The sequence below is a fragment of the Lissotriton helveticus genome, chromosome 2_1 (assembly GCF_964261635.1).
Source record: "Lissotriton helveticus chromosome 2_1, aLisHel1.1, whole genome shotgun sequence".
Taxonomy (NCBI): domain Eukaryota; kingdom Metazoa; phylum Chordata; class Amphibia; order Caudata; family Salamandridae; genus Lissotriton; species Lissotriton helveticus.
The window spans coordinates 693,686,970-693,709,527 of NC_136059.1; the positions used below are offsets into that span (position 1 = coordinate 693,686,970).

A 22,558-nucleotide genomic window follows, 5' to 3' on the forward strand; every position below is an offset into this window, starting at 1 on the left:
GAGGCACCCCACTTACTGTCCTCTTCTGCAGCAAAATCTTAAGACTATAGGAGACTTAAATAAAGAAGGCTGATCGGGTAAACACAAAAATGCAGACAAAGCCGACAAATACCCTTTTACAGTGGCCACAACAAAACCCTGCTGGGCCAAATGAAGAGAAAAACTAAGAACATCAGATAGATGAGCTTTTAAGGGATCAATAGATTTCTCTCCACACCACTTAACAAACTTAGACCACCTGTACCAATAGATAGACTTGGTGGAGTGTCGCATGGCCGATAATATAACGTCCACCACATCAGGCGGGAGAGAAAAAGAATTCAAGTTGCCCGTTCAATCTCCAGGCATGAAGGCTCTGGAGGTGGGGGTGTAGAACTTGCCCCTCCATCTGAGAGAGGAGGTCTGCCCTGAGAGGGAGACGGAGCAGAGGGTGCGAAGATAGGTGAAGAAGATTCCACACCCTTCTTGTCCAATCCGGGGCGCTCAATATAACTTGGGCCCAGTCTTGGCGAATCTTCCTCAGAACCCGACGAAACAAGGGTATGGGATGAAACGCGTAAAGGATTTGTGTGCTCCAACTCAACTGAAACGCGTCCCCCAACGCTCCCTGCTTCGGAAACTGGAGGCTGCAAAATGACAGGCAGTGCGCGTTCTCGAGAGTGGCAAACAGGTCCCCTCGAGGAGTTCCCCACGTCTGGAAGATGTGCTGAACTACCTCTGGATGAAGCCTCCACTCGTGGTCGGCAGAGAACTGCAGACTGAGACTGTCCGCATGCACTTTCAGCACCGCGGCCAGATGATTTGCAATCAGGCAAATCCGATGGTCCTGAGCCCAGGACCAGAGCCGCAACGCCTCTCTGCAGAGACGGTACCACCCTACTCCTCCTTGCTTGTTGATGTACCACATCGCAGCAGTGTTGTACGTCAGGACTTGAATAGATTGACCGCAAAGGGAAGGGTGAAAGGCCTTGAGCGCCAAACGTATCGCCCGCAATTCAAAAAGATTGATATGAAACAACCTTTCCTCTGGAGACCAAAGGCCCTTGATCTCCAGATCCCCAGATGTGCTCCCCACCCTAGGGTAGAGGCATCCATTATCACTGTGGCCACCGATGGCGGAAGATGGAAGGACTTTCCTTGAGACAGATTGCCCTTCACACTCCACCAAGACAGATCCCGTGCAGCTTCTCTGGAGATTCTCACAGACTCCCTGAGATCTCTGTTGTGCTGATACCACTGCCTGCGGAGACATCACTGAAGCGCCCTCAAGTGCCAGCATGCATAGTTGACCAACAGAATGCAAGAAGCAAGAAGCAAACAGACCGAGCAGGCAAAGGACCTTCAGAACTGGAACAACTGCTCCATTGAAAAACAAGGGAATCATTTCCTGTATGTCCAGAATCCTTTGAAGTGGAGGGAATGCTCGACACACAGTGGTATACAGTACTGCCCCTATGAACAGGTTGCGCTGTGAGGGCACCAGGTGAGACTTGGGGACATTTATTGAAAAACCCAATTTGTACAACAGCAGGGTTGTTACTTGCAGATAACGACACACCACCCCTGGAGACTCTGCCTTCAGAAGCCAGTCGTCGAGGTATGGGAAAACCGGAATCCCCAACCTTCTGAGATGGGCTGCCACCACTGCCATCACCTTGGTGAAGACTCGAGGTGCAGTAGTAAGACCAAACGGAAGGACCACAAACTGGTAGTGTTGCGATCCAACCGTGAAACGGAGATAGTTACTGTGCGACTTCAGAATTGGGATGTGCAAATACACATCCTGCAGGTCGATAGACACCATCCAGTCCTCTTGTTGCAGCGCCAGAAGAACCTGCACTAGGGTGAACATCTTGAATCTCTCCTCTTTGAGAAACCGATTCAAGATTCTGAGGTCCAGGATGGGACGTAACCTGCCATCCTTCTTGGGGGATCAGGAAATACCGGGAGTAGCATCCCAGACCCCTTTCCTGCTCCGGAACCACCTCTATCGCACCTTTCTGTAACAGGGTGAGAACCTCCTTCTGAAGGAGAAGCAAATGATATTCTGAGCAAAACCCCTGACAAGGAGGGAATTCCCTTAAGGGAAGGGCGTACCCATTTTCCACAAGATCTAGAACCCAAAGGTCCGAAGTTATTAATTCCCACTCTTGTAGAAAATGGGTTAGCCGGCCTCCCACAGGACCCACATGATCCAGGATGGCGGATCTAGGGCTGCTTTCCAGCATTACCGGGAGGGGAGGTAGAAGAAGGAACAGCTCCCGCCCACCAGAGCCCTGGTGGAGAACTTCCAGGAGATTATCTGTAGGGAATAGGGTGACCGGTTCACCCATCCGCAAAATGCCAGTGGCCGTGAAAATAGCCCGAAGAAAGGCAAAACTGGCCTCTGTAGGGTGCCGCGACGAGAAAGCAATTCCTCCGTCGGTGAAGGCTGCAAGCTGAGCTGTCCGTCCCCTAGTCCAGCTATATGAGGAAGCGGCCAGCCCCGTAATGGTGGGGGAATCCACGGACGAGTGGGGAACCTGAGGGGCCCCGGGGAGAACTGAGAAGCCGGTGGAGTACACAACCGCGAACTGGGGAAAAGAAGGTCCTAGGACTTAGGCCACGGGGACGGCGAGGAACCCTCCCTGGAAGATGCCGGTGAAAAAGCAACAATGATGTGCCCTGTCTCCGGAGAGGAAGAAACCAGCAACTGACAAACCTCCGGAGAGGAGGGAACCTCCTCAGGAGAAGACTCAAGGACCTGAGGCTGGCACGGCGCCGTGGAATCCGCCACAGGCGCTGGCTCCACGTCGAGCGGCACCGAAGAGGGCATTGGCGGCGCCGAGACGACCTCCACCACCACGGGCTCCCCAGAAGGAGGGGACCAGACTGAAGCCGGGTCAGCCAAGAAGCGGCGCCAAAAAAGCGCCAGCTCGTCCTCACACGGGGTGGCCGCTAGCATAGAGGACCGAGAGGGACTCGGGAAAGCACCCCTAGGGCCCAGCCTCCACCCGCAGCAGGGCCAGGGAGGAAAGACTTTGGCGCCGAAACTGCGCAGACTCGGCCTCTGGTGAGGCAGCCGCCTGCTCAGAGGGCTGAGGGGAAGTTGGGGACGTACCCTGAGTCCTGGCGACCTCCTGCGATGCCACAGGGAGCCTAGTATGGATTTGCTATGAGGCAGGGACGCCACGTGTCGAAGAGTGGAGCCCCAAAGGACTACCCCTCGACAACACCGGCTTCCTACAACCTGACGTCGAAACCTTCGATGCCTGGGGATGAAGCCACCGGCGACTCAGCGGAAGGCCCCACGCGAGGCAAGGGATCCGGGGACGTCTCAGGAGGAGGAGGAGGAGTCAAAGAAGCTTGCAGAGCCGCAGCGTTGGCTGTCATTTGGGCCCTAGTCACCCCGACGCCCGGAAAAGGCGGGTAGGGTGGCAACAGGAGAGGACAGGGCCTCGGAGACAAGCGGCAGGACCTATCAGTTGGCGAGCGGTGCCCTTAAAGTCTCGGCGAAGGGCGATGTCGCAGCCGAAACCGGCGGCTCCTGGTTTCCGAGGTGGGGGACGAACGCTGGGAAGACACTGACCTGGACAAGCGGGCCCGACAGCAATTTCATCCGGGGCTCCTGCCGTGACTTCGGTTGGAGGTGCTGACAGGCGTCGCAGTCCGTCGAGTCATGGTGCTGGCCCAGACACCACATACAAATCGGGTGAGGGTCCGTCGCCGACATCTGACGTGCACAGGAGATACACGTCTTGAAGCCCAAAGGCATTCACACACTGTTCTAAAACGCAAAGTGTGAAACAGAAGGCCTGAAAACAGGCCAGGACACGAACCGGATCCGTGTAGCACGCGGAAGAGAGAAAAACTGATGTCAGCGCGCCGGGGTGGGGCTTATGTGACCTCGCTGACGTCACGCCCGTGGACGACGTCAGGGCGGAGTCACGTGGTACCGCCCCCGGCTCGCAGAGATACTGTGACAAAGAACATTTTCCGGATCCAGTCTCAAGCCTGGGGATAATTCTATGTTAAGGAATCTGCAGCTATTAGTCTCTTTCGGATACTGTGTTAAATGCTCCAGGGAGGTCCAGTAGAACGAAAGCTGCAGTGCGTCCTAAGACTAGGATTAAGTGGACGTTGTCTCTGGCAGCAATGAGTGACTTGTCAGCATTGTGGTTGGGCCTGAATCCAGACAGTGTGGCATCAATGAGCTGGTAGTTGCAGAGGCGTTGGTTGATGAGTTTCTCTAAGACCGTTGCCGGGTATGATAGGAGGGAGATGGATCTGTAGTTGGAAAGCATGGCAGGGAAAACAGATGCTTTCTTGAGTTGGGGCATGATGGTGGTTTCCAGGTGCCCAGGAATGTAGCTGAGTGCCTTGATCGCTGGAAAAAGCTTGGTGGGGCAAGGGTTAGATAAGGTCCCTAGTACATATCTGCTCTCTGACTAACAATGGATGAGAGGCGGTCGGAACCTAGGACAAGATCTGAAAGATACAAAAGTGGCTGATTTTATTAAAAATGTGAGTGTTTTATTTTAACAAACATTACCTTTTTCAATAGATAGTTCGAGTAGGTGACCGTCCTAAGCTCCTCGAAGGCGGTCGCTCCCCACGCTGCTCCCAGCCCAGTACCTGACTTGACCTGGTATCATAGCGCTGCTCGCACTGTTATTGCTGAACTCGACCTCACTAAAGCTGCTCTGTGACTTGGAAGCTTTGTCGCATTACTCGCACTGCTATTGCTTAATTGGATTTGATAGTAGCGCTGTGCCGCTAGACTGCGCATTGTTTGTTTATTGTTGTCCATTGCTGCCTTTGCCTGCTTGCCGATTTGTGCCTGATGTGCCGATTTCACTGGCCATTTCACTGCCATTGGCTTTGCCTGTGCCCCAATCTCGTCCTGCTTGCCTTTTGGCTTGCTGCCATTTTGTTGTTGTTGTTGGGCCCCCCAGCCCACCTCTCCGCCCCGATCCCGCCTCCCAGCTGATCCTCCCTCCCACTAAGAGCATTGATCCTACCATCCGCTTTAAGCGCTGTGACCGTCCTGAGCTCCTCGAAGGCGGTCGCTCCCCACGCTGCTCCCAGCCCAGTACCTGACCTGGCCTGGTATCGTAGCGCTGCTCGCACTGTTATTGCTGAACTCGACCTCACTAAAGCTGCTCTGTGACTTGGAAGCTTTGTCGCATTACTCGCACTGCTATTGCTTAATTGGATTTGATAGTAGCGCTGTGCCGCTAGACTGCGCATTGTTTGTTTATTGTTGTCCATTGCTGCCTTTGCCTGCTTGCCGATTTGTGCCTGATTGGGCCGATTTCACTGGCCATTTCACTGCCATTGGCTTTGCCTGTGCCCCAATCTCGACCTGCTTGCCTTTTGGCTTGCTGCCATTTTGTTGTTGTTGTTGTTGGGCCCCCCAGCCCGCCTCTTGGCCCGATCCCGCCTCCCAGCTGATCCTCCCTCGCCCCTCCCCCACCCACATATGACATATGCTTCCGCGCACAGCGTTCACGCGCAGCGAGCGCGCCCTATGCGCGCCGAAGGTGCGCCAAAGGTAAGCCCGTCTACGCCCGTCCGCGGCTGGACCGCGCCCAGCGCCACACCCCCTGGCCCCCGCAACATCCTCTCCACCCGCATCACGTACGATGCCGCAACCCTCTCAGCCCTTAACCCCGGTCGCACACCACAATGCTACCAAGCCGCCCCAGGACGCACCCATGGACCCTTCACCTGCCACTCCTGCAAGTTCGACTGCATCAGGACCCACACCAAATCCACAAACTCCAAACATAACTCCGACACTAACCACCTAAAGTGCATCCTGCTCAACACCCGCTCTGTCCACAGACACTCCATTGAACTCTGGAACCTACTCGACACCACATCGCCGGACGTCGCCTTCCTTACAGAAACATGGATGAACGCCTCATCAGCACCTGACATCGTCATAGCCATCCCAGATGCCTACAAGATCATCCGTAAAGATCGCACCAACCAAACTGGAGGAGGCATCGCCATCGTCCATAAGAACACTATCCGCATCACGACCAGTTTCGACGATAACCTCGCTTCCGCCGAACACCTTCACTTCCAGATTCACACCGACCCCAAAACCACACTCAGAGGCACCCTCATCTACAGACCTCCAGGACCCCGCACACAATTCAGCGAAGACATCACTGACTTCATCAGCCCACATGCCCTCCCCTCTGAAAACTACATTCTACTGGGAGACCTCAAATTCCACCTGGAAAAGAAAAACTACAGCAACACCACCTCCCTTCTGGACAACCTGGCCAATCTCGGACTCAAACAACTTGTTGACACCCCCACCCACCTTGCCGGACACACGCTCGACCCAATCTTCACCTCCAGCAAGCTCATCTCCTTCGATCACACCACAGCTCTCCATTGGACGGACCACAGCTGCGTTCACTTCAACTACAATAAGACCACGACCCACAACCCCCCACAACCTATTCCTCGAAGAAACTGGAACAAAATCACCACCGACCAGCTCTTCACATCGCTTCACCAAAACCACCCGACCCAATCATGGGCCCAAACCAAGCAGCCACCAACCTCACACAATGGATCACCCACAGCGCAGACGAACTAGCACCCTTGAAAAACCATTCAATCAAACAAGGTAGCAAAAAAGCCCCCTGGTTCAACGATGACCTTAAGAAATCCAAGAAGCTCTGCCGTACTCTCGAGACAACCTGGGGAAAAAACCCAAACACTGACAACTTAGCCACCTTCAAGAACACCACCCGCAAACACCACCAGCTGATCCGATCCACCAAGAAATCAGCATTCAAAGATCGACTTGACAACAATGCCCAAAACAGCAAGGAACTATTCAACATCATCAAAGAATTTACTAACCCCACCGCCGGCACCAACGACATCACTCCCTCTCAAGACCTCTGCGACTCTCTATCCTCTTTCTTCCACAACAAAATCGCCGATATACATAACAGCTTTGAAAACCAGTCCGAAGTCCAACTCACTCCACCCTCCCCCGAACCTAAACCATTCTCCAACAACCTTTGCGACTGGAACCCAATCACCACCGAAGACACCATCCGCCTGATGAACTCCATCCACTCAGGATCGCCAACCGACCCATGTCCCCCCTACATTTTCAACAAAGCAGACTCCATCATCGCTCCCCACCTCCGAGATGTCATCAACTGTTCCTTTAACTCCGCTACCTTCCCGGAAAACTGGAAACATGCAGAACTCAGCAACCTTCTGAAGAAACCCACAGCAGACCCCACCAAACTTAAAAACTACCGCCCCATCTCGCTCCTCCCATTCCCCGCCAAAGTCATCGAGAAAGCTGTCAACAGTCAGCTCGCAGCCTTCCTTGAACCCAACAAATCCCTCGACCCTTCACAGTCCGGCTTCCGAGCCAAACACAGCACCGAAACCGCCCTCATCGCAGCAACAGACGACATCCGAACATTACTGGACAACGGAGAAACAGTTGCCCTCATCCTACTCGACCTCTCCGCAGCCTTCGACACTGTCTGCCATAGCACCCTCATACAACGCTTCAGCGACATCGGAATACAAGGAAAAGCATTGGACTGGATCATCTCGTTCCTCGCCGAAAGAACACAAAGAGTCCGCCTCCCCCCCTTTTAAATCAGAGGCCACCGAAGTCATCTGCGGCGTACCACAAGGATCATCACTCAGTCCCACCCTCTTCAACGTTTACATGAGCCCCCTCGCATCCATCGCGCCAACACAACCTCAACATCATCTCCTACGCAGACGACACCCAGCGGATCCTCTCCCTCACCAAAGACCCAAACACCGCCAAAACCAATTTACACGAAGGAATGAAAGAAGTAGCCGAGTGGATGAAGAACAGCCGCCTAAAACTAAACTCGGACAAAACGGAAGTCCTCATCCTAGGGTTATCCCCTTCTGCCTGGGACGACTCATGGTGGCCACCGGCCCTGGGAACCGCACCCAGACCCACGGACCACGCACGTAACCTGGGCTCCATCCTGGACTCCTCCCTCTCGATGACCAGACAAGTCAACGCCGTCTCATCATCATGCTTCAACATCCTACGCATGCTCAAAAAAATATTCCGTTGGATCCCCACCGAAACAAGAAAAACGGTCACCCACACATTGGTCACAAGCCGACTAGATTACGGAAACACCCTCTACGCCGGAACCACAACCAAACTACAGAAAAAACTCCAACGCATCCAAAACGCCTCAGCCAGACTCATTTTGGACATCCCTCGACAAGCTCACATCTCCGACCACCTGAAAGACCTCCATTGGCTCCCTGTCAACAAGAGCATAACGTTCCGTCTCCTTACCCACGCACACAAAGCCCTCTACGACCTAGGACCCGAATGCCTCAACACGCGACTTTCCTTCTACACCCCCCCCCCCCCGCCAACTACGATCGTCCAATCAAGCCCTCGCCGCAATTCCACGCATCCACAGATCCACCATGGGGGGTAGATCCTTCTCCTACTTAGCGGCCAAAACCTGGAATTCCCTCCCCTCCCACCTCCGCCTTACACAGAACCACCTCTCCTTCAGAAAGCAACTAAAAACTTGGATATTCGATAAGTAAAGCACCTCCCTCCCTCAAGCGCCTTGAGACCCTCTGGGTGAGTAGTGCGCTATACAAATTACAGAACTTGAACTTGAGTATTCCAGTTTCAAGATGGGAATTTACCCTTTTGCTCTTTCAGGGTATCAAGAAATTTCTGAAGTAGGTTCCCGTGCAATGTTGGCTGATCTGCCCTTTCATGCTATCACCCTTTGAATAAAGAGATCTCACTTTTAGGAGAGGAATGTATGAATGTGGGCAACTGCAAGGTGTAGGAAGCTGGCTCTGTACATACTATACCAAAGTAAGGTATTGTGTGCACAGAGTTCAGTGGATCCCCAGAGGCTCAAGTAGATAATATCTTACTCTCTTTTATGGTTGTGTGGTTGAGTACTAGTAATCAAAAAGGAACACCTGCGAGAAGGTTAGTGTGTATCCTGTTGGTGTTGGAATACACTAGATGTGTTAAAATACCCCTCACACACCAAAAGGGCCCTTGGTGTCATGCTTCATCATCGGGGTCTTCCCGCTCGGCTGCCGAACGGGGCAGTGCTGCAACAAGCGACTACGCCGGAGCACCTTTTTGATGGAAGTGCTATGTGAGTGAGTGGGAGTGAGTGTCAGTAGGGTCAGGGGTGATAGAGTGATGTTAAAAAATACCTGGCCTAGTGAAAAGAAAAAAATATTTAATAGGCACTGGCTGGTATTATTAAAAAGTACGGTGATGTCGGAAAGATTAAGCTACTTAGTGGGCTAACTTTCCTGTGCGGGTCAACATGTTTCGGGGCGCCATGCCCCTTCGTCAGGACCGGGGTCAGATCCCCCTGTCACTCACTAAATGTTGTTCCACAGTGCGTGTATGTACCCTACAATGTAAAGTACTTATTTCTATCAATGTGTATTTGACATATATTTTATATAAATACAAAGCCCTTGCTAACACTAGTATACTTGGTTGTATGCCTGAAAAACAAGAGCCAGGAATTAAAAGTGCGCGGATCCCAAAGCGCTTTGCTCTAAGGTACCTGTGGAGAAAAGTGGGAAAAGACTAACACATATAAAAATACAGATGGTGCTGGATGTCCTGTGAGAGGTACAAAATTCATCATTGAATCAGTAGCCAAATATTGCTGTATACGTAATCTCAACTGAAGATAGCACACAATCAAACACACACACCAGTGGTACATCTAGGGAAAGTATGTGCAAGGTGGTTGATACATATTTGCAAGGAGGGGTACAGTGCCCCATGAGCCCAAACTGGACAGACGGGTAATTGGAGGTCCAACTGTAAATTGGGAGTAAAATGGGAGTAAGACAAAAATGTCTGTTGGTTTCCAATAGCTGTTTTGTAATGAGGGAGAAATGCTATAAAAGCACACCAAAGTCTGGTGCTTGTCCTTGATCGGCTATGCCGTACTTACTAAACCTCCAGCCTCGTGGTGCTTCCTCCACTGTCCGTGGCTTCCGTGATTGTGAGGAAAGGAGCTGGGGCGGAAGCTTTTATAGTGAGATTTAATTGTTTAATTGCTCTGCCTAATTGGTTATTGACTATCAGGTTGGTGCACGTGTGTTCGCACACCTGGGTCGCCCAGGAGGGTAAGCGCGGTGGCCATTGTTAAATGGTCAAATGTGGCGAGGGCTGGCTGAGGTATTATGTTTATTGGCGATTGCTCGCGTCCATTATGCCTGATTGTTCATTACCCAGGTAGATAACGGGACCGGTAGAAAAGTAGGTAGCGCCGGCTCCGTTGAAGCCGTCTGTTGTCGGGCAATGCGCATGTGCAGTGTGTCCAACGCAGATCCCGCCTGCGCGCATGCGCGGTGGAAGTGTTCCGTGGTCGCGCATGCGCGGTAGGCGTGTTAGTCAACTGTGTGGACAGTGGGGGCCCTGACTATTGCGAAAGGGAGGTGGGCTGAGGGATTTGTAAGTTTCATGTTTATATTAAGTTGGGGTATGATAAAAGGTAAGGTTCTAGGTAAGTTTAGAAGGCTTAAAGATCTGTTGGTCCACACTAGACCTAAAAGTGTAGGGCTTACTGCACCTACCAGACTTTCGTCAGTTGGAGGCCACCATCCGTGTGGCTCCTGTGTATCCTGCCAGTACACGCGGAAAAGCCATGCCATCACATTCTCTAATCAGACCACATGGGAACAACGCCTGTTTACTAACTGTAATAGTCGTAACGTTGTCTATTTAATCACCTGCCCATGTGGGAAAGAGTATGTGGGCATGACCAGTAGACCAGTAAAAATTCGAATGGGGGAACATCGCAGCAATATACGCTGCAAGAAAACCACCACGAAATGTCTACACATTATCTGACCATGGGACACAGTGTCCAAGACCTGAAATAGACAATCATTGAGGCCTTCAACAGTGATCAAAACCTTCTTATGAAGGAACAACGCTGGGTGCACCGGCTGGGCACACATCACACAGGCCTGAATGATGACATACCCTGGTCCCAACTCAAACTGAACTAAGTCAGCAGCTAGTGGACCATCTTCTGACACCACATCCATTTTGCAATAACATCATCAGCAAAATTTCTAGTATTTCCTGTTAAAAGCCTTCTAAACTTACCTAAAACCTTACCTTTTATCATACCCCAACTTAATATAAACATGAAACTTACAAATCCCTCAGCCCACCTCCCTTTCGCAATAGTCAGGGCCCCCACTGTCCACACAGTTGACTAACACGCCTACCGCGCATGCGCGACCACGGAACACTTCCACCTCGCATGCGCTATCTGCGTTGGACACACTGCACTTGCGCATTGCCCGACAACAGACGGCTTCAACGGAGCCGGCGCTACCTACTTTTCTACCGGTCCCGTTATCTACCTGGGTAATGAACAATCAGGCATAATGGACGTGAGCAATCGCCAATAAACATAATACTTCAGCCAGCCCTCGCCACATTTGACCATTTAGCAATGGCCACCGCGCTTACCCTCCTGGGCGACCCAGGTGTGCGAACACACGTGCACCAACCTGATAGTCAATAACCAATTAGGCAGAGCAATTAAACAATTAAATCTCACTAAAAGCTTCCACCCCAGCTCCTTTCCTCACAATCACGGAAGCCACGGACAGAGGAGGAAGCACCACGAGGCTGGAGGTTTAGTAAGTACGGCATAGCCGATCAAGGACAAGCACCAGACTTTGGTGTGCTTTTATAGCATTTCTCCCTCATTGCAAAACAGCTATTGGAAACCAACAGACATTTTTGTCTTCTTCCCATTTTACTCCAAATTTACAGTTGGACCTCCAATTACCCGTCTGTCCAGTTTTGGCTCATGGGGCACTGTACCCCTCCTTGCCAAGTATGTATCCACCACCTTGCACATACTTTCCCTAGATGTACCACTGGTGTGTGTGTTTGATTGTGTGCTATCTTCAGTTGAGATTACGTATACAGCAATATTTGGCTACTGATTCAATGATGAATTTTGTACCTCTCACAGGACATCCAGCAGCATCTGTATGTATTATATGTGTTAGTCTTTTCCCACTTTTCTCCACAGGTACCTTAGAGCAAAGCGCTTTGGGATCCGCGCACTTTTAATTCCTGGCTCTTGTTTTTCAGGCATACAACCAAGTATACTAGTGTTAGCAAGGGCTTTGTATTTATATAAAATATATGTCAAATACACATTGATGGAAATAAGTACTTTACATTGTAGGGTACATACACGCACTGTGGAACAACATTTAGTGAGTGACAGGGGGATCTGACCCCGGTCCTGACGAAGGGGCATGGCGCCCCGAAACATGTTGACCCGCACAGGAAAGTTAGCCCACTAAGTAGCTTAATCTTTCCGACATCACCGTACTTTTTAATAATACCAGCCAGTGCCTATTAAATAATTTTTTCTTTTCACTAGGCCAGGTATTTTTTAACATCACTCTATCACCCCTGACCCTACTGACACTCACTCCCACTCACTCACATAGCACTTCCATCAAAAAGGTGCTCCGGCGTAGTCGCTTGTTGCAGCACTGCCCCGTTCGGCAGCCGAGCGGGAAGACCCCGATGATGAAGCATGACACCAAGGGCCCTTTTGGTGTGTGAGGGGTATTTTAACACATCTAGTGTATTCCAACACCAACAGGATACACACTAACCTTCTCGGAGGTGGACCTTTTTGATTACTAGTACCTTGACAAGAGGAGGACGTGCCCACCTCGGTGCCAACCAGCACCACCTCTTCCTTCCCCCTTTTTGATTTCTTTAGATGTGTGGTTGAGTAGTCAGGCTTATCAGAGGGCTGTGTTAAGCATTTGTTGTACAACTCAGGCAAGAAATGATTACACACACATGATCTGTCCTTGGAACATCGAATAAAGACAATCTGAATTGAATTACACACACTCAAAGACTGAATCCAAGACCGAGTGTTTTGTATAAAAAAATATTACTTACTTTATTCTAGAACAATGATGAAGGTGTAGGTAAGTATCAGTTTTCAAATAGCAATACTGTTCAGGTACAACAGGAATTGTGTTGCAAAGGCAATAGAAATATTTTACAGTAGTACTGGAAATACTTTTATGGTGTCAATCAATAATAGCAGAAGTTAGCAAAAATATAGACAAGTAGTGCAAATAGGAAGAAATGCAATGCAATAATATGGAATTAAAACAGTTAGGGCTATTTACAGATAAGTACTCTACTTACACATCCACTCTTCAGGGGAACACTGGGCAATGGTCAGATCAAGGTAAGTATTGCACCACCAGCGGTACTGGGGTGGCCGGGTGTTGAGGTCACTAGGCCCAATGTTAGTCAACGGAAACTGGGGGCACCAACAAGAGGTGTTGGTTGCAGGTAGGTTCCTGCGGTTTTTAGGGCACAGGCCCCAGGGGTTAGAGCAAGCACAGGAGGGGAGCACAAGGCAGCATCAAACATACACCACCAGCGGCACAGGGGTGGCAGGGTGCAAATCAGGAACGGGCGCCCAATGCAAGAAAAAGGGAATCTCTGTCGCAAAAAGAGGCTGCAGGCACGGACCAGGAGGTTGAACGAAGGTGACCAACAACTGCGCAGGTAAGTAGAGGTGTTGGTGGATGCCTGGGCACCATCAGCTGGGCTCCCCAAAGTTGGGGGCTGAGGATGCAGGAGTGCCTTTGATTGTCTGATTTTCTTCACTGTAGACTGTTGCAGTCAGAGGGACCCTTCATGAAGAGGCTGCAGGCATCTTAGTGGAGTCCAGGAGAGGTCAGCCACTGATAGTTTCAAGGTCAAGATTGCTAGGGAGACTTCACTGGACAGGTGAGCCACTCAGTCTCAGGCAGTGGGAGTCGGTTGCAGAGTGGGTAGGAGTTGCAGTTCCAGCTGGATCATGAGTCCATGGAGTTTTTTTCTGGCGTACAGGGCCGCTGTCCTCGAGAGATCTGGTCTTTGTTGAAGAGCAGTCAGTCTTCCTCTGGTTTCTGTGAGTCGTGGCTGCAGGACAGGCAACATCGTCCTTGCAGAGTCTTTAAGCCGGAGACAGGCTAGCTGGACTGGGGCCAAAACAGTAGTAATCTGAGGCTTCTCAGACAAAAATGCAGACAGAAGGAACGTGGTTGGCGTAAATCCTGGGATTACAAAGATAGAGAAGGCTATAAGAGCCTGCTACGAGAATATAAAAAGAGAGTCATCAAGGAAAAACAGGACTATTTTTCCAACTTAACCTGTTCCTTAACTTCCTCCAAAGAGCTTTTTAAAATTGTAGACTCCCTTTGCTCTCTTCAGGTCCCTGACCCAGTAGTTGCTTCCCAGGAGCTATGTGATGACATATCAAACTTTTTTTATAAAAAGATTGACGATATTTACATAGCCTTAAAGTCGCAGAGGAACCTGCTTAGTTCGGAGGACTCCTCGCAAATTACACGTCTGGAAGCTTGGAATAAAGACTCCCCTCAGTCCCTTGAACACTTCCCTGCTCTCTCTCTAGAAGATCTTAATAGCCTGTTGGATAAAACAAAATCTTCATCCCCACTTGATCCAGTTCCTTTGAAAGTACTCAAGAACTGCAGAGAGATCATTCTTCCCCCGATGCTGGAAGTAATGAATGGAGCCTTGGAACAGGGTATTTTTCCTTCACTCTGGAAGAGAGCCATCGTAAAGCCACTTCTGAAAAAGACCACCTTAGATCCTGGAGTGCTGAAGAACTTTAGACCCATTTCTCTGCTGCCGGCCCCTGCTAAGATGTTGGAGACCCATTTGAATTTCCATCTTTCAAACTTACTTGACACCTCAGGTTTCTTGGATGGGTCCCAACATGGCTTTAGAAAGCTGCATAGCACGGAGTCGGCCTTGACGAAAGTCATTGATAACATCCGCAGAAAAGTAGACTTGGGTCTCACCACCGTACTAGTGTTGCTAGATCTTTCTGCAGCATTTGACACCCTGTCTCCCCTGACGTTAACATCTAGGTTAAGGGAGGCAGGGGTGGATGGACCGGCGCTCAGCCTCTTGAGCTCCTTTTTACATCAACGAGAGCAGCGTGTCATGCTAGGTGAATACCTCTCCCCTGCTAAGTCTTTGCAATGCGGGGTGCCACAGGGGTCGGCATTGAGTCCGACCCTGTTCAACATCTACGTGGCCCCCCTTGCAAGACTAGTAAGATCTCAGGGGATGGAGGTAGTGTCGTATGCCGACGACACGCAGATTATGGTATCCCTGACCCACTCTGTCAATGAAACTGCTTCCAACTTTAGGGCCTGCATGCAACTTGTTGCAGAGTGGATGGTTTCTAACTCCCTAAAGTTGAACGGGGACAAGACAGAGGTCCTGGTCTTTGGCAAGGACCAGGACATGTGGTCAGGTGATTGGTGGCCTCCTTCTTTAGGTAGCTGCCCTATACCTACACAATCTGCTAGGAACCTAGGCGTCATCTTTGACACCCAGCTCTCCATGGAGTTGCAGGTTAATAGAACGGTGGCCACCTGTTGGGGTGTCATTAAGACCCTGAAAAGGATCGTGCACTATCTGTCCCCACAGGCACGGAAACAGGTGGTGATTGCCCTTGTTGGCTCAAGGCTTGACTACTGTAACTCAGTATACGCCGGGGCCAACAAGGGCTTGCTTCAGCGTTTGCAGGTCATACAGAACGCTGCAGCGAGGTTTGCTCTCGCTTTGCCCTGGTTGGCATCTATGACCCTTGCGAGGAAGAGCCTCCACTGGCTTCCCATCCCTTCAAGGATCACTTTTAAACTTCTTTGCCTTACATATAAGGCCCTAGTTGCAGGCTCGGCTGATGCCCTCGGCTCACTACTCACCAGATATGTTCCGAGAAGATGTCTACGATCCAGCGAGCTCAATCAACTGGTAATTCCCAGAGCCAAGAAGGCTAGATGGGGGAGTAAAGCTTTTTCCATACTGGCACCTCTGATGTGGAATTCCCTTCCCCTTGAAATCAAATTACTTCCTTCCCTCGACCTCTTCAGGAAGTCATTGAAAACTTGGCTCTTCATTAAGGCATACCAGTAGGCTCTGTTTCTGTCTGCTAACAGCTTTTATTTGGTTTAGGCGCCTTGACGCCCATTGGGCATAGTTGCGCATGACAAATGACATTTCATTCATTCATTCATTCTTCAGGCTTGGCTGCATGGCGTCTTTTGTACTTCTTAGCTCGCAGGAATCTGAAGATCAAGGTTCGGAGGTGTCCCTAAAAACTCAATTGACTGGCGTCACCAGTACTGGCAGGCAGTGACCAATGGGCTACTTAACTTTAGTGGGACTACACTCTTTGCATGTTCCCACCCTTTGGGGAGGGGGCATCCATTAACATGATAGGCTAAAATTCTTCCATTCAACATAGAGGATTTTCTAAGTAGGGGTCTCCTCGGTCCGGGACACCTTAGGGGTGGCCCTAGCAGAAAGGGGACACCCCTCTTCTGCTTACTAATTTTCCCACTGACCTTGCTGCCAAAAGTGGGGCTTGGTCAGGGGGGTGGGCATCTCTTATAGCTGGATATGCTCTAGCTAGCATAACAAAGGGAAGGAAGCCTTTGAGGCTCACCACCCTAAATGTTGTTCCTGCTTGGGGATAGGTGAGAAGCACCTCCACCCGAGCAGGCTTTGTTCCTAACCCACAAGAGCACAAGGGCTCCCACCTCAGGGGGTCAGAAACATGTCTGAGCGTGGCAGATTGATGCAGAACAGTCAGCTGTACACTAGGGAGTTTGTCATTTTTCAGGGGGCATCTCTAAGATACACTCTGAGTGCATTCTGTAATAAATCCAGCACAGGCATCAGTGTGGATTTATTATGCTGAGAAGTTTGATACCAAACTTCTTAATTAATAATTACAACCTCCGAGCCCATGTACTCAATAGGGCATCACTGCACTTGAATGGACGTAGACACTGTAGGGGGGTATTGCTCATGCAGCTTTGCCCTCACCTATGGTATAGTACCCCCTGCCTTAGGGCTGTGAGGCCTGCTAGTGGGGTGAATTACCTATGCCACAGGCAGTTATTGTAGGCATGGCACACAGAACTGTTCCTGAAATTGAAGTAGAAATGTTATAGGTTTAGGAACGAGGAAATAGAGGAAATGAACACAAGCATTTACCATGAAAATCAAACCACCTAAAGTACTAATTACTTACCTTAGGTAACGATGTATCTGGTAGAGACGATTCTAGCCGCAGATTCCTTCACATAGAATTATCCCCAGGCGTGAGATTGTATCAGGAAACTTTCTGCCACAGCATCCCTGCGCGCCAGGGGCGGTGCTGCATCACACGACTCCGCCCAGGCGTCGTCCACGTACGTGACGTCAGCGAGGTCACATAAGCCCCACCACAGTGCGCCTATGTCAGTTTTCTTCGGAGAACTTTTCGCATCACAAAGCGGAGCCACCAGACAAAAAACTGTGGGAGCATGGGAACAGTGTGCGAAAGAGTAGAAGAAAAAAAGAAAAGACACCATAAGGAGCAGTGCAACACTGCAGTGTCCAAAGGCAGGGGCAGAAGAAGAAACAGAGCACAGCTCTGAGCAGCCACCCTGCCAGTACACAGACAGCCTCTCCCACCTTCCCCCGGAGGCAAGAACCCTGCGTAAAAAGTCATGACACATGTCGCAGGCCTACAAGCCTCATTCAGAAACAAGGAAGAGGAGCCAGGCCCAAGACAGACAGGAACATCCAACCTCCAAGCCACCCCAGCTTAGAGGGCAACCACCCCCCAAGGAACAAGGGTGAGGCACGACCAGATGACCCTAACTCAGAGGTCAGCAGAGGGGCTAGGACCCCCAGCAGCAAGAGCAAGGGAAAGGAGAGGAGGGCAAAGATTGAAGGCAAACCTCCCCAACCCGGCACTGGAGCACAGTAACCCCATCCACCAAAGCACCAAGAGGAGGAAAGAACAGCAACAAGACAGAGCCACCGTCAAGAGCAAAAGAAAGCACTCGCAGGAGACACAGCCCCCCCACCGGGAGGCGAGTACCGAAGACCAGCCCAAGGGCCCTCGCAGAACGGGGAAGAAGGGCGGGTCGTGAAGGGATCGGCGGCTACAATCGTCTCTACCAGATACATCGTTACCAAAGGTAAGTAACTCGAACATCTGATAGAGACTACTAGCCGCAGATTCCTTCATGTAGAATAGATACCCTAGCAATACCCACGGGGAAGGAAGGCCTGCGAAAGGACCCCACCAGTCTGGACAGGACAGAGGGTCCCACAGGGACCAGACCTGCGGACCAGGGAAGTAACCTCATCCCTACCAGGCAAGAGCACCCCCACAACCCGAACACCACCGAACCCAAGGAGGAGGTTGGAGGAAGAGGGAAGACTGAAGAGGCCCGTACAAGCACAACAGAGGAACCAAGGGCAAGGCCGGAGAGGCAACAGAGCTTCCATCCAATGCCAGGACAGGCAGAGGAAGAAGAAGAAAAAGCCTAGAGGGCCCAAGGAAACAAGGGAAAAGAAGGTGAGCCCACCCAGAAGGGAGGCAACAAGGCAGCCAGAACGGCACCGATAGCCACAGCCACCAGGAGGAGGAAGAACAGCCCGGAACCCCAGGAACAAACGTGCAGGCGACACATGACAAGGAAAAAAACGTAAGCAAACCAACCCTCAGGACAGGAGCAGGAAGAAGAGGAAATGCCTGGACGCACCACCACAAAGGGCCGCGCACATGACCTCAAGAAGCAATAGCAACATACAGAAACACCATGGAGAACAGGCACCTGAAGGCGACCAGAACTCTCCAGCAGAGCTCAGCTATATAACAGCTACCACTACCCCACATAGGGTACGTTAAGTCCCAAGACATGGGAACCCTCTTTGGAAGAACTTCCGCAGCAGAGGAAAAACAAAAGGGCCACAGGGAAAAACACCCCCGCAGAAGGCTTGGCAAGCGGCCTAAGCAAAGCAGAAGGCCTAATTCCAGGGCCAAGTCTGCGCAACAACGCCAGCAAAACACACACACATAGTCAACAAAGGGCCGTTCAGCAGCAAGCAATGCAAAAGTCCCAAAGGAGGACACAATGGCCAGAAAACACACTCCACAGCCAGAACTACCGGCCTAAGAAGGCCCAGAACCAGCCCAACTCAGCAGTCACTGAGGAGGGGAAGGAGGAGGATGAGGATGAGGATGAGGAGGAGGAGGAGGAGGAGGAGGAGGAGGAGGAGGAGGAGGACAGAGCCCTACCAGGAACCTTTGGATGGCGGAGCCACCGGAGCATGGCACAACAGGCCACCATCAAACTGAAGATCAATGAGTCGCTCCCGAGTATTTTCAGGGAACACGCTGTCCCGAAGCCAAGCATGGCGACGGAGGGCGACTGAGGAAGACATGGACCGGCCCAGCCCCTCCAAGATGTCCAGAGCGGAGCGTAGAATAAACGCCGCTAGCTCCCAGTCAACCAAAGCATGATGCTGTAAGTCCACCTGAACAGTCTGTTGGGAAGCTGCAGCCGAGTCCCACAAACAAACGGAGGAGGCCCTAGCCAATACATGTTAAGGGCCCGCAGGGCAGCGCTAGTCGAGGCGAACATGTTGTGTCCCAAGAGTCCAGCCAGCGGGTCTTCCGGGACGGCGAAGTCAACAGTGGCGGCAGGGAGGGAAAAGCAGTCTGCAAAAGTGGACTGGCAGCAGAGGGGTGGAGGGAGAAGGTGCTGAGGCACCGGATACCCTGAGGCGGGACGCCTCCAAGCCCTCGTCAGCGAAGAAAGAAGCAAACCCTCAAAGTGAAGCAAGATCTCCCTCCCACCAGAGCCCTGGTGGAGAACCTCCAAGAGATGGTCCGCCGAAAAGTGAGCAATCAGGTCACCCATGCGCAGAATGACCACAGCCGTGGACACCGCGTGAGCGAAGGCCGCACCCGCCTCCATAGGGCCCCGCAGTGGAGAAAGCAGCTCCTCCATGGGCGACGGTTGCAAACTATGGCGTCCGTCCCCGAAGCCACGCGGGACGGACTAAGGTCAGACCTTGAAGTCAGAAGGTACCGATGAATGGGGGACCGGCCGCTCCTCCGACGAACATCTCTGCCTCAGAAATGGCGGGGAGCCGCCGTTCGGTGAAAGACACCACACGGCGGCCAGTCTCCTGGGAGGACGACACCAATATGCAGCCAGCCTCCGGAGAAGAGGGAGCGTCCGAAGACGAATCCGCAACTCAATGCCTGTCTGGAGCCGTAGAGTCCGCCGCCTAAGGCAGGACAGCAACGCCATCCGGTGCCGAAGGACCAGAGCGGAGCCGGATCTGAAGTGATCAGGGGGTGGCTTCGGAACGGCGCCGACTCAACCTCTGCCGAGGCAGCCGTCTGCGTGGAGGAATGAGCGGGACCAGGGGAGTGACACGAAGCCCTCCGCCAGCCTCGGCCCAGCTTGTAATAGAGGTGGCCTGGCAAACCATGCGGCGCCGCCAGGGCCGACTCAACCTCCGATGAGGTAGCCGCCTGCGTGGAGGGACGAGAAAGGCCCGGAGCGGGGCAAGGGGTCCCCGCCCAGCCTCGACCCAAAGCGGGACGAGGAGGGTCCCTCAACCCCTGTGGCGCCGCCCGGGCCAGCAGCTGCCGGCGCCGTAGCGTCATCACCTCAGCCTTAGACAGGACCACCTTGTCAAAGGACCGAGAGGGGCTTGGGGATGCGACCCGAGCCCCGGCGATCTCCCGCGACACCACTGCAGGAGTTTGCGGCGAGGCTGAGGCGCCGTGGTCTGAAGGAGGTACACCCAAGGGGCCGCACCCCAACAGCACCACATCCTCCAATCTTGGATCCGAACCAGTCAGCGCCGGGGCCGGAGCCACCGGCGGTGCCGCAGAGGGCCCCGCGTAAGGCAGGGGATCCACTGATGCCCCAGGAAGGGAAGGAGGAGGAGACGTCAGCGAGGCCTGCAAAGCCGCCGCGTATGTCTCCATCTGGACTCTCAATGCCCCATCACCAGGAAACGGTGGATAGGAGGACGGCACACGAGGCCGCATCACCTGCGGAGAGTCCACGCCCCGACAGGCCAAACACCAGCCACGTACAAGTCTTGAAGCCCGAAGGCATTCGCACACTGTTCCCCAAAAGAAGAGACAATGATGAATAAAAAAGGGCCCAAAACAGGCCCGCAGCAAGACCGGATCTACGTTGCATGCGGAAAAGGAAAAAACCGACGTAGGCGCGCTGGGGTGGGGCTTATGTGACCTCGTTGTTGACACGTACGTGGACGACGCCTGGGTGAAGTCGCGTGATGCCGCCCCACCTCCGGTGCGCAGGGATGCTGTGGCAAAATGTTTCTGGATTCAGTCTCACGCCTGGGGATAAGTCTACGTGAAGGAATCTGCGGCTAGTAATCTCTATCAGATTTTGTATGTTGCAGGCACCTACCACAGACAAATACATACATGGATACATACAAATGTTCGCCCACACAATTAGAACAATAAAATTACCTTTGTGCAATGATCCTCAGCTTCTGAGATTTTGCCTGAATCTTTTAAACCAATAACAGACTGAAACACAGACCATTTTTCTAGAGCTTGAGTGTAGTTTGTTGGAAGGTCTGCTCTATGCTCCACTAGAAATAGGAACAGTAAAAATGATTAAAACAAGAAAAGCTATTGTACAGCATACTTGTTCTTTGCTAACAGAATACTAGATTTATTGTTGTATTAAACAATTAGAGCAACTGGTATTGAATAAACTGTACTCAAAAAGCAATGTTGTAAGAATGTCACTTTTAAACGATGCTACATTACTACTACTCCCCAAATACTATCTATATCGATGTGACTGCAGACACAAGTCATTTAAACCTCTAAATTTTGAATTTCACACTTGCACGAAAGGCCAGTCTTAAAATGGACAGCGTCTTTTTAAAGTCACATCATGCTGCCTCATTCCCTTTGGCAAACATGAACTCGATCTCGCATTCACGAAGTGTCATGCATTTTTCAATGTGTGCCTGTAAAATGCTATTTCACTTTTGTCTATTACGTTACTGCAGAAAGGGATGTTACACTTTGGCTGAAGGCTGACTACATCTTCAGGGTCTGGGAAACAGATTTTAAGAGCGCAAGAGTTACAATGGCATATTTTAGAAGTGTCAAGGACTACAAACTTTGGATGCATCTTTCGCTTTTTGTCATGTCTGGTGTTAGCCAAGACCTTTTTGGTTTTACTAAAATTATAGGTATAATATACTAAATATGGAGTCTTTCAGCCGGGCCCTCTTAATGCTTTGTTCTGCTATTGAGTCATTCACATTTTTCTTCCACCCACCACAGCAGGGGCAGCCCATTTCAACGAATGGCTAACTTCACTGTGAGTGACGGCATTCTGCCCTTTGACAAGAAGAATATCTACAGATAATGTAGTCCCTTTGTACTACGGACAACCATGGGAACGAGTGGTTTTGAAGACCAAAAGGCACTGTAACGTTTGACAAGCTTTTTATTTTTTTTAGCTCACAACTCCAAGGGGTACAGTGCTGCTGACAGTACCTACATGTTCACCGCTCTGCCCTTCTTTCTATTGTCCCTCTATCTGGAGTGAGTATTTA

The 22,558-nt window shown here is 51.3% G+C and overlaps 1 protein-coding gene across 1 annotated transcript in view; it reads right to left on the reverse strand.

Annotated features, from left to right (window-relative positions):
- Window positions 1-22,558, reverse strand: part of SKIC3 (SKI3 subunit of superkiller complex) — a 1,397,627-nt gene that overhangs the window by 125,782 nt on the left and 1,249,287 nt on the right. The window contains exon 36 of the mRNA XM_078675399.1: window positions 21,450-21,574. Within this exon, the coding sequence (XP_078531525.1) occupies window positions 21,450-21,574 (125 nt within the window). The remainder of the gene's footprint in view (window positions 1-21,449; window positions 21,575-22,558) is intronic.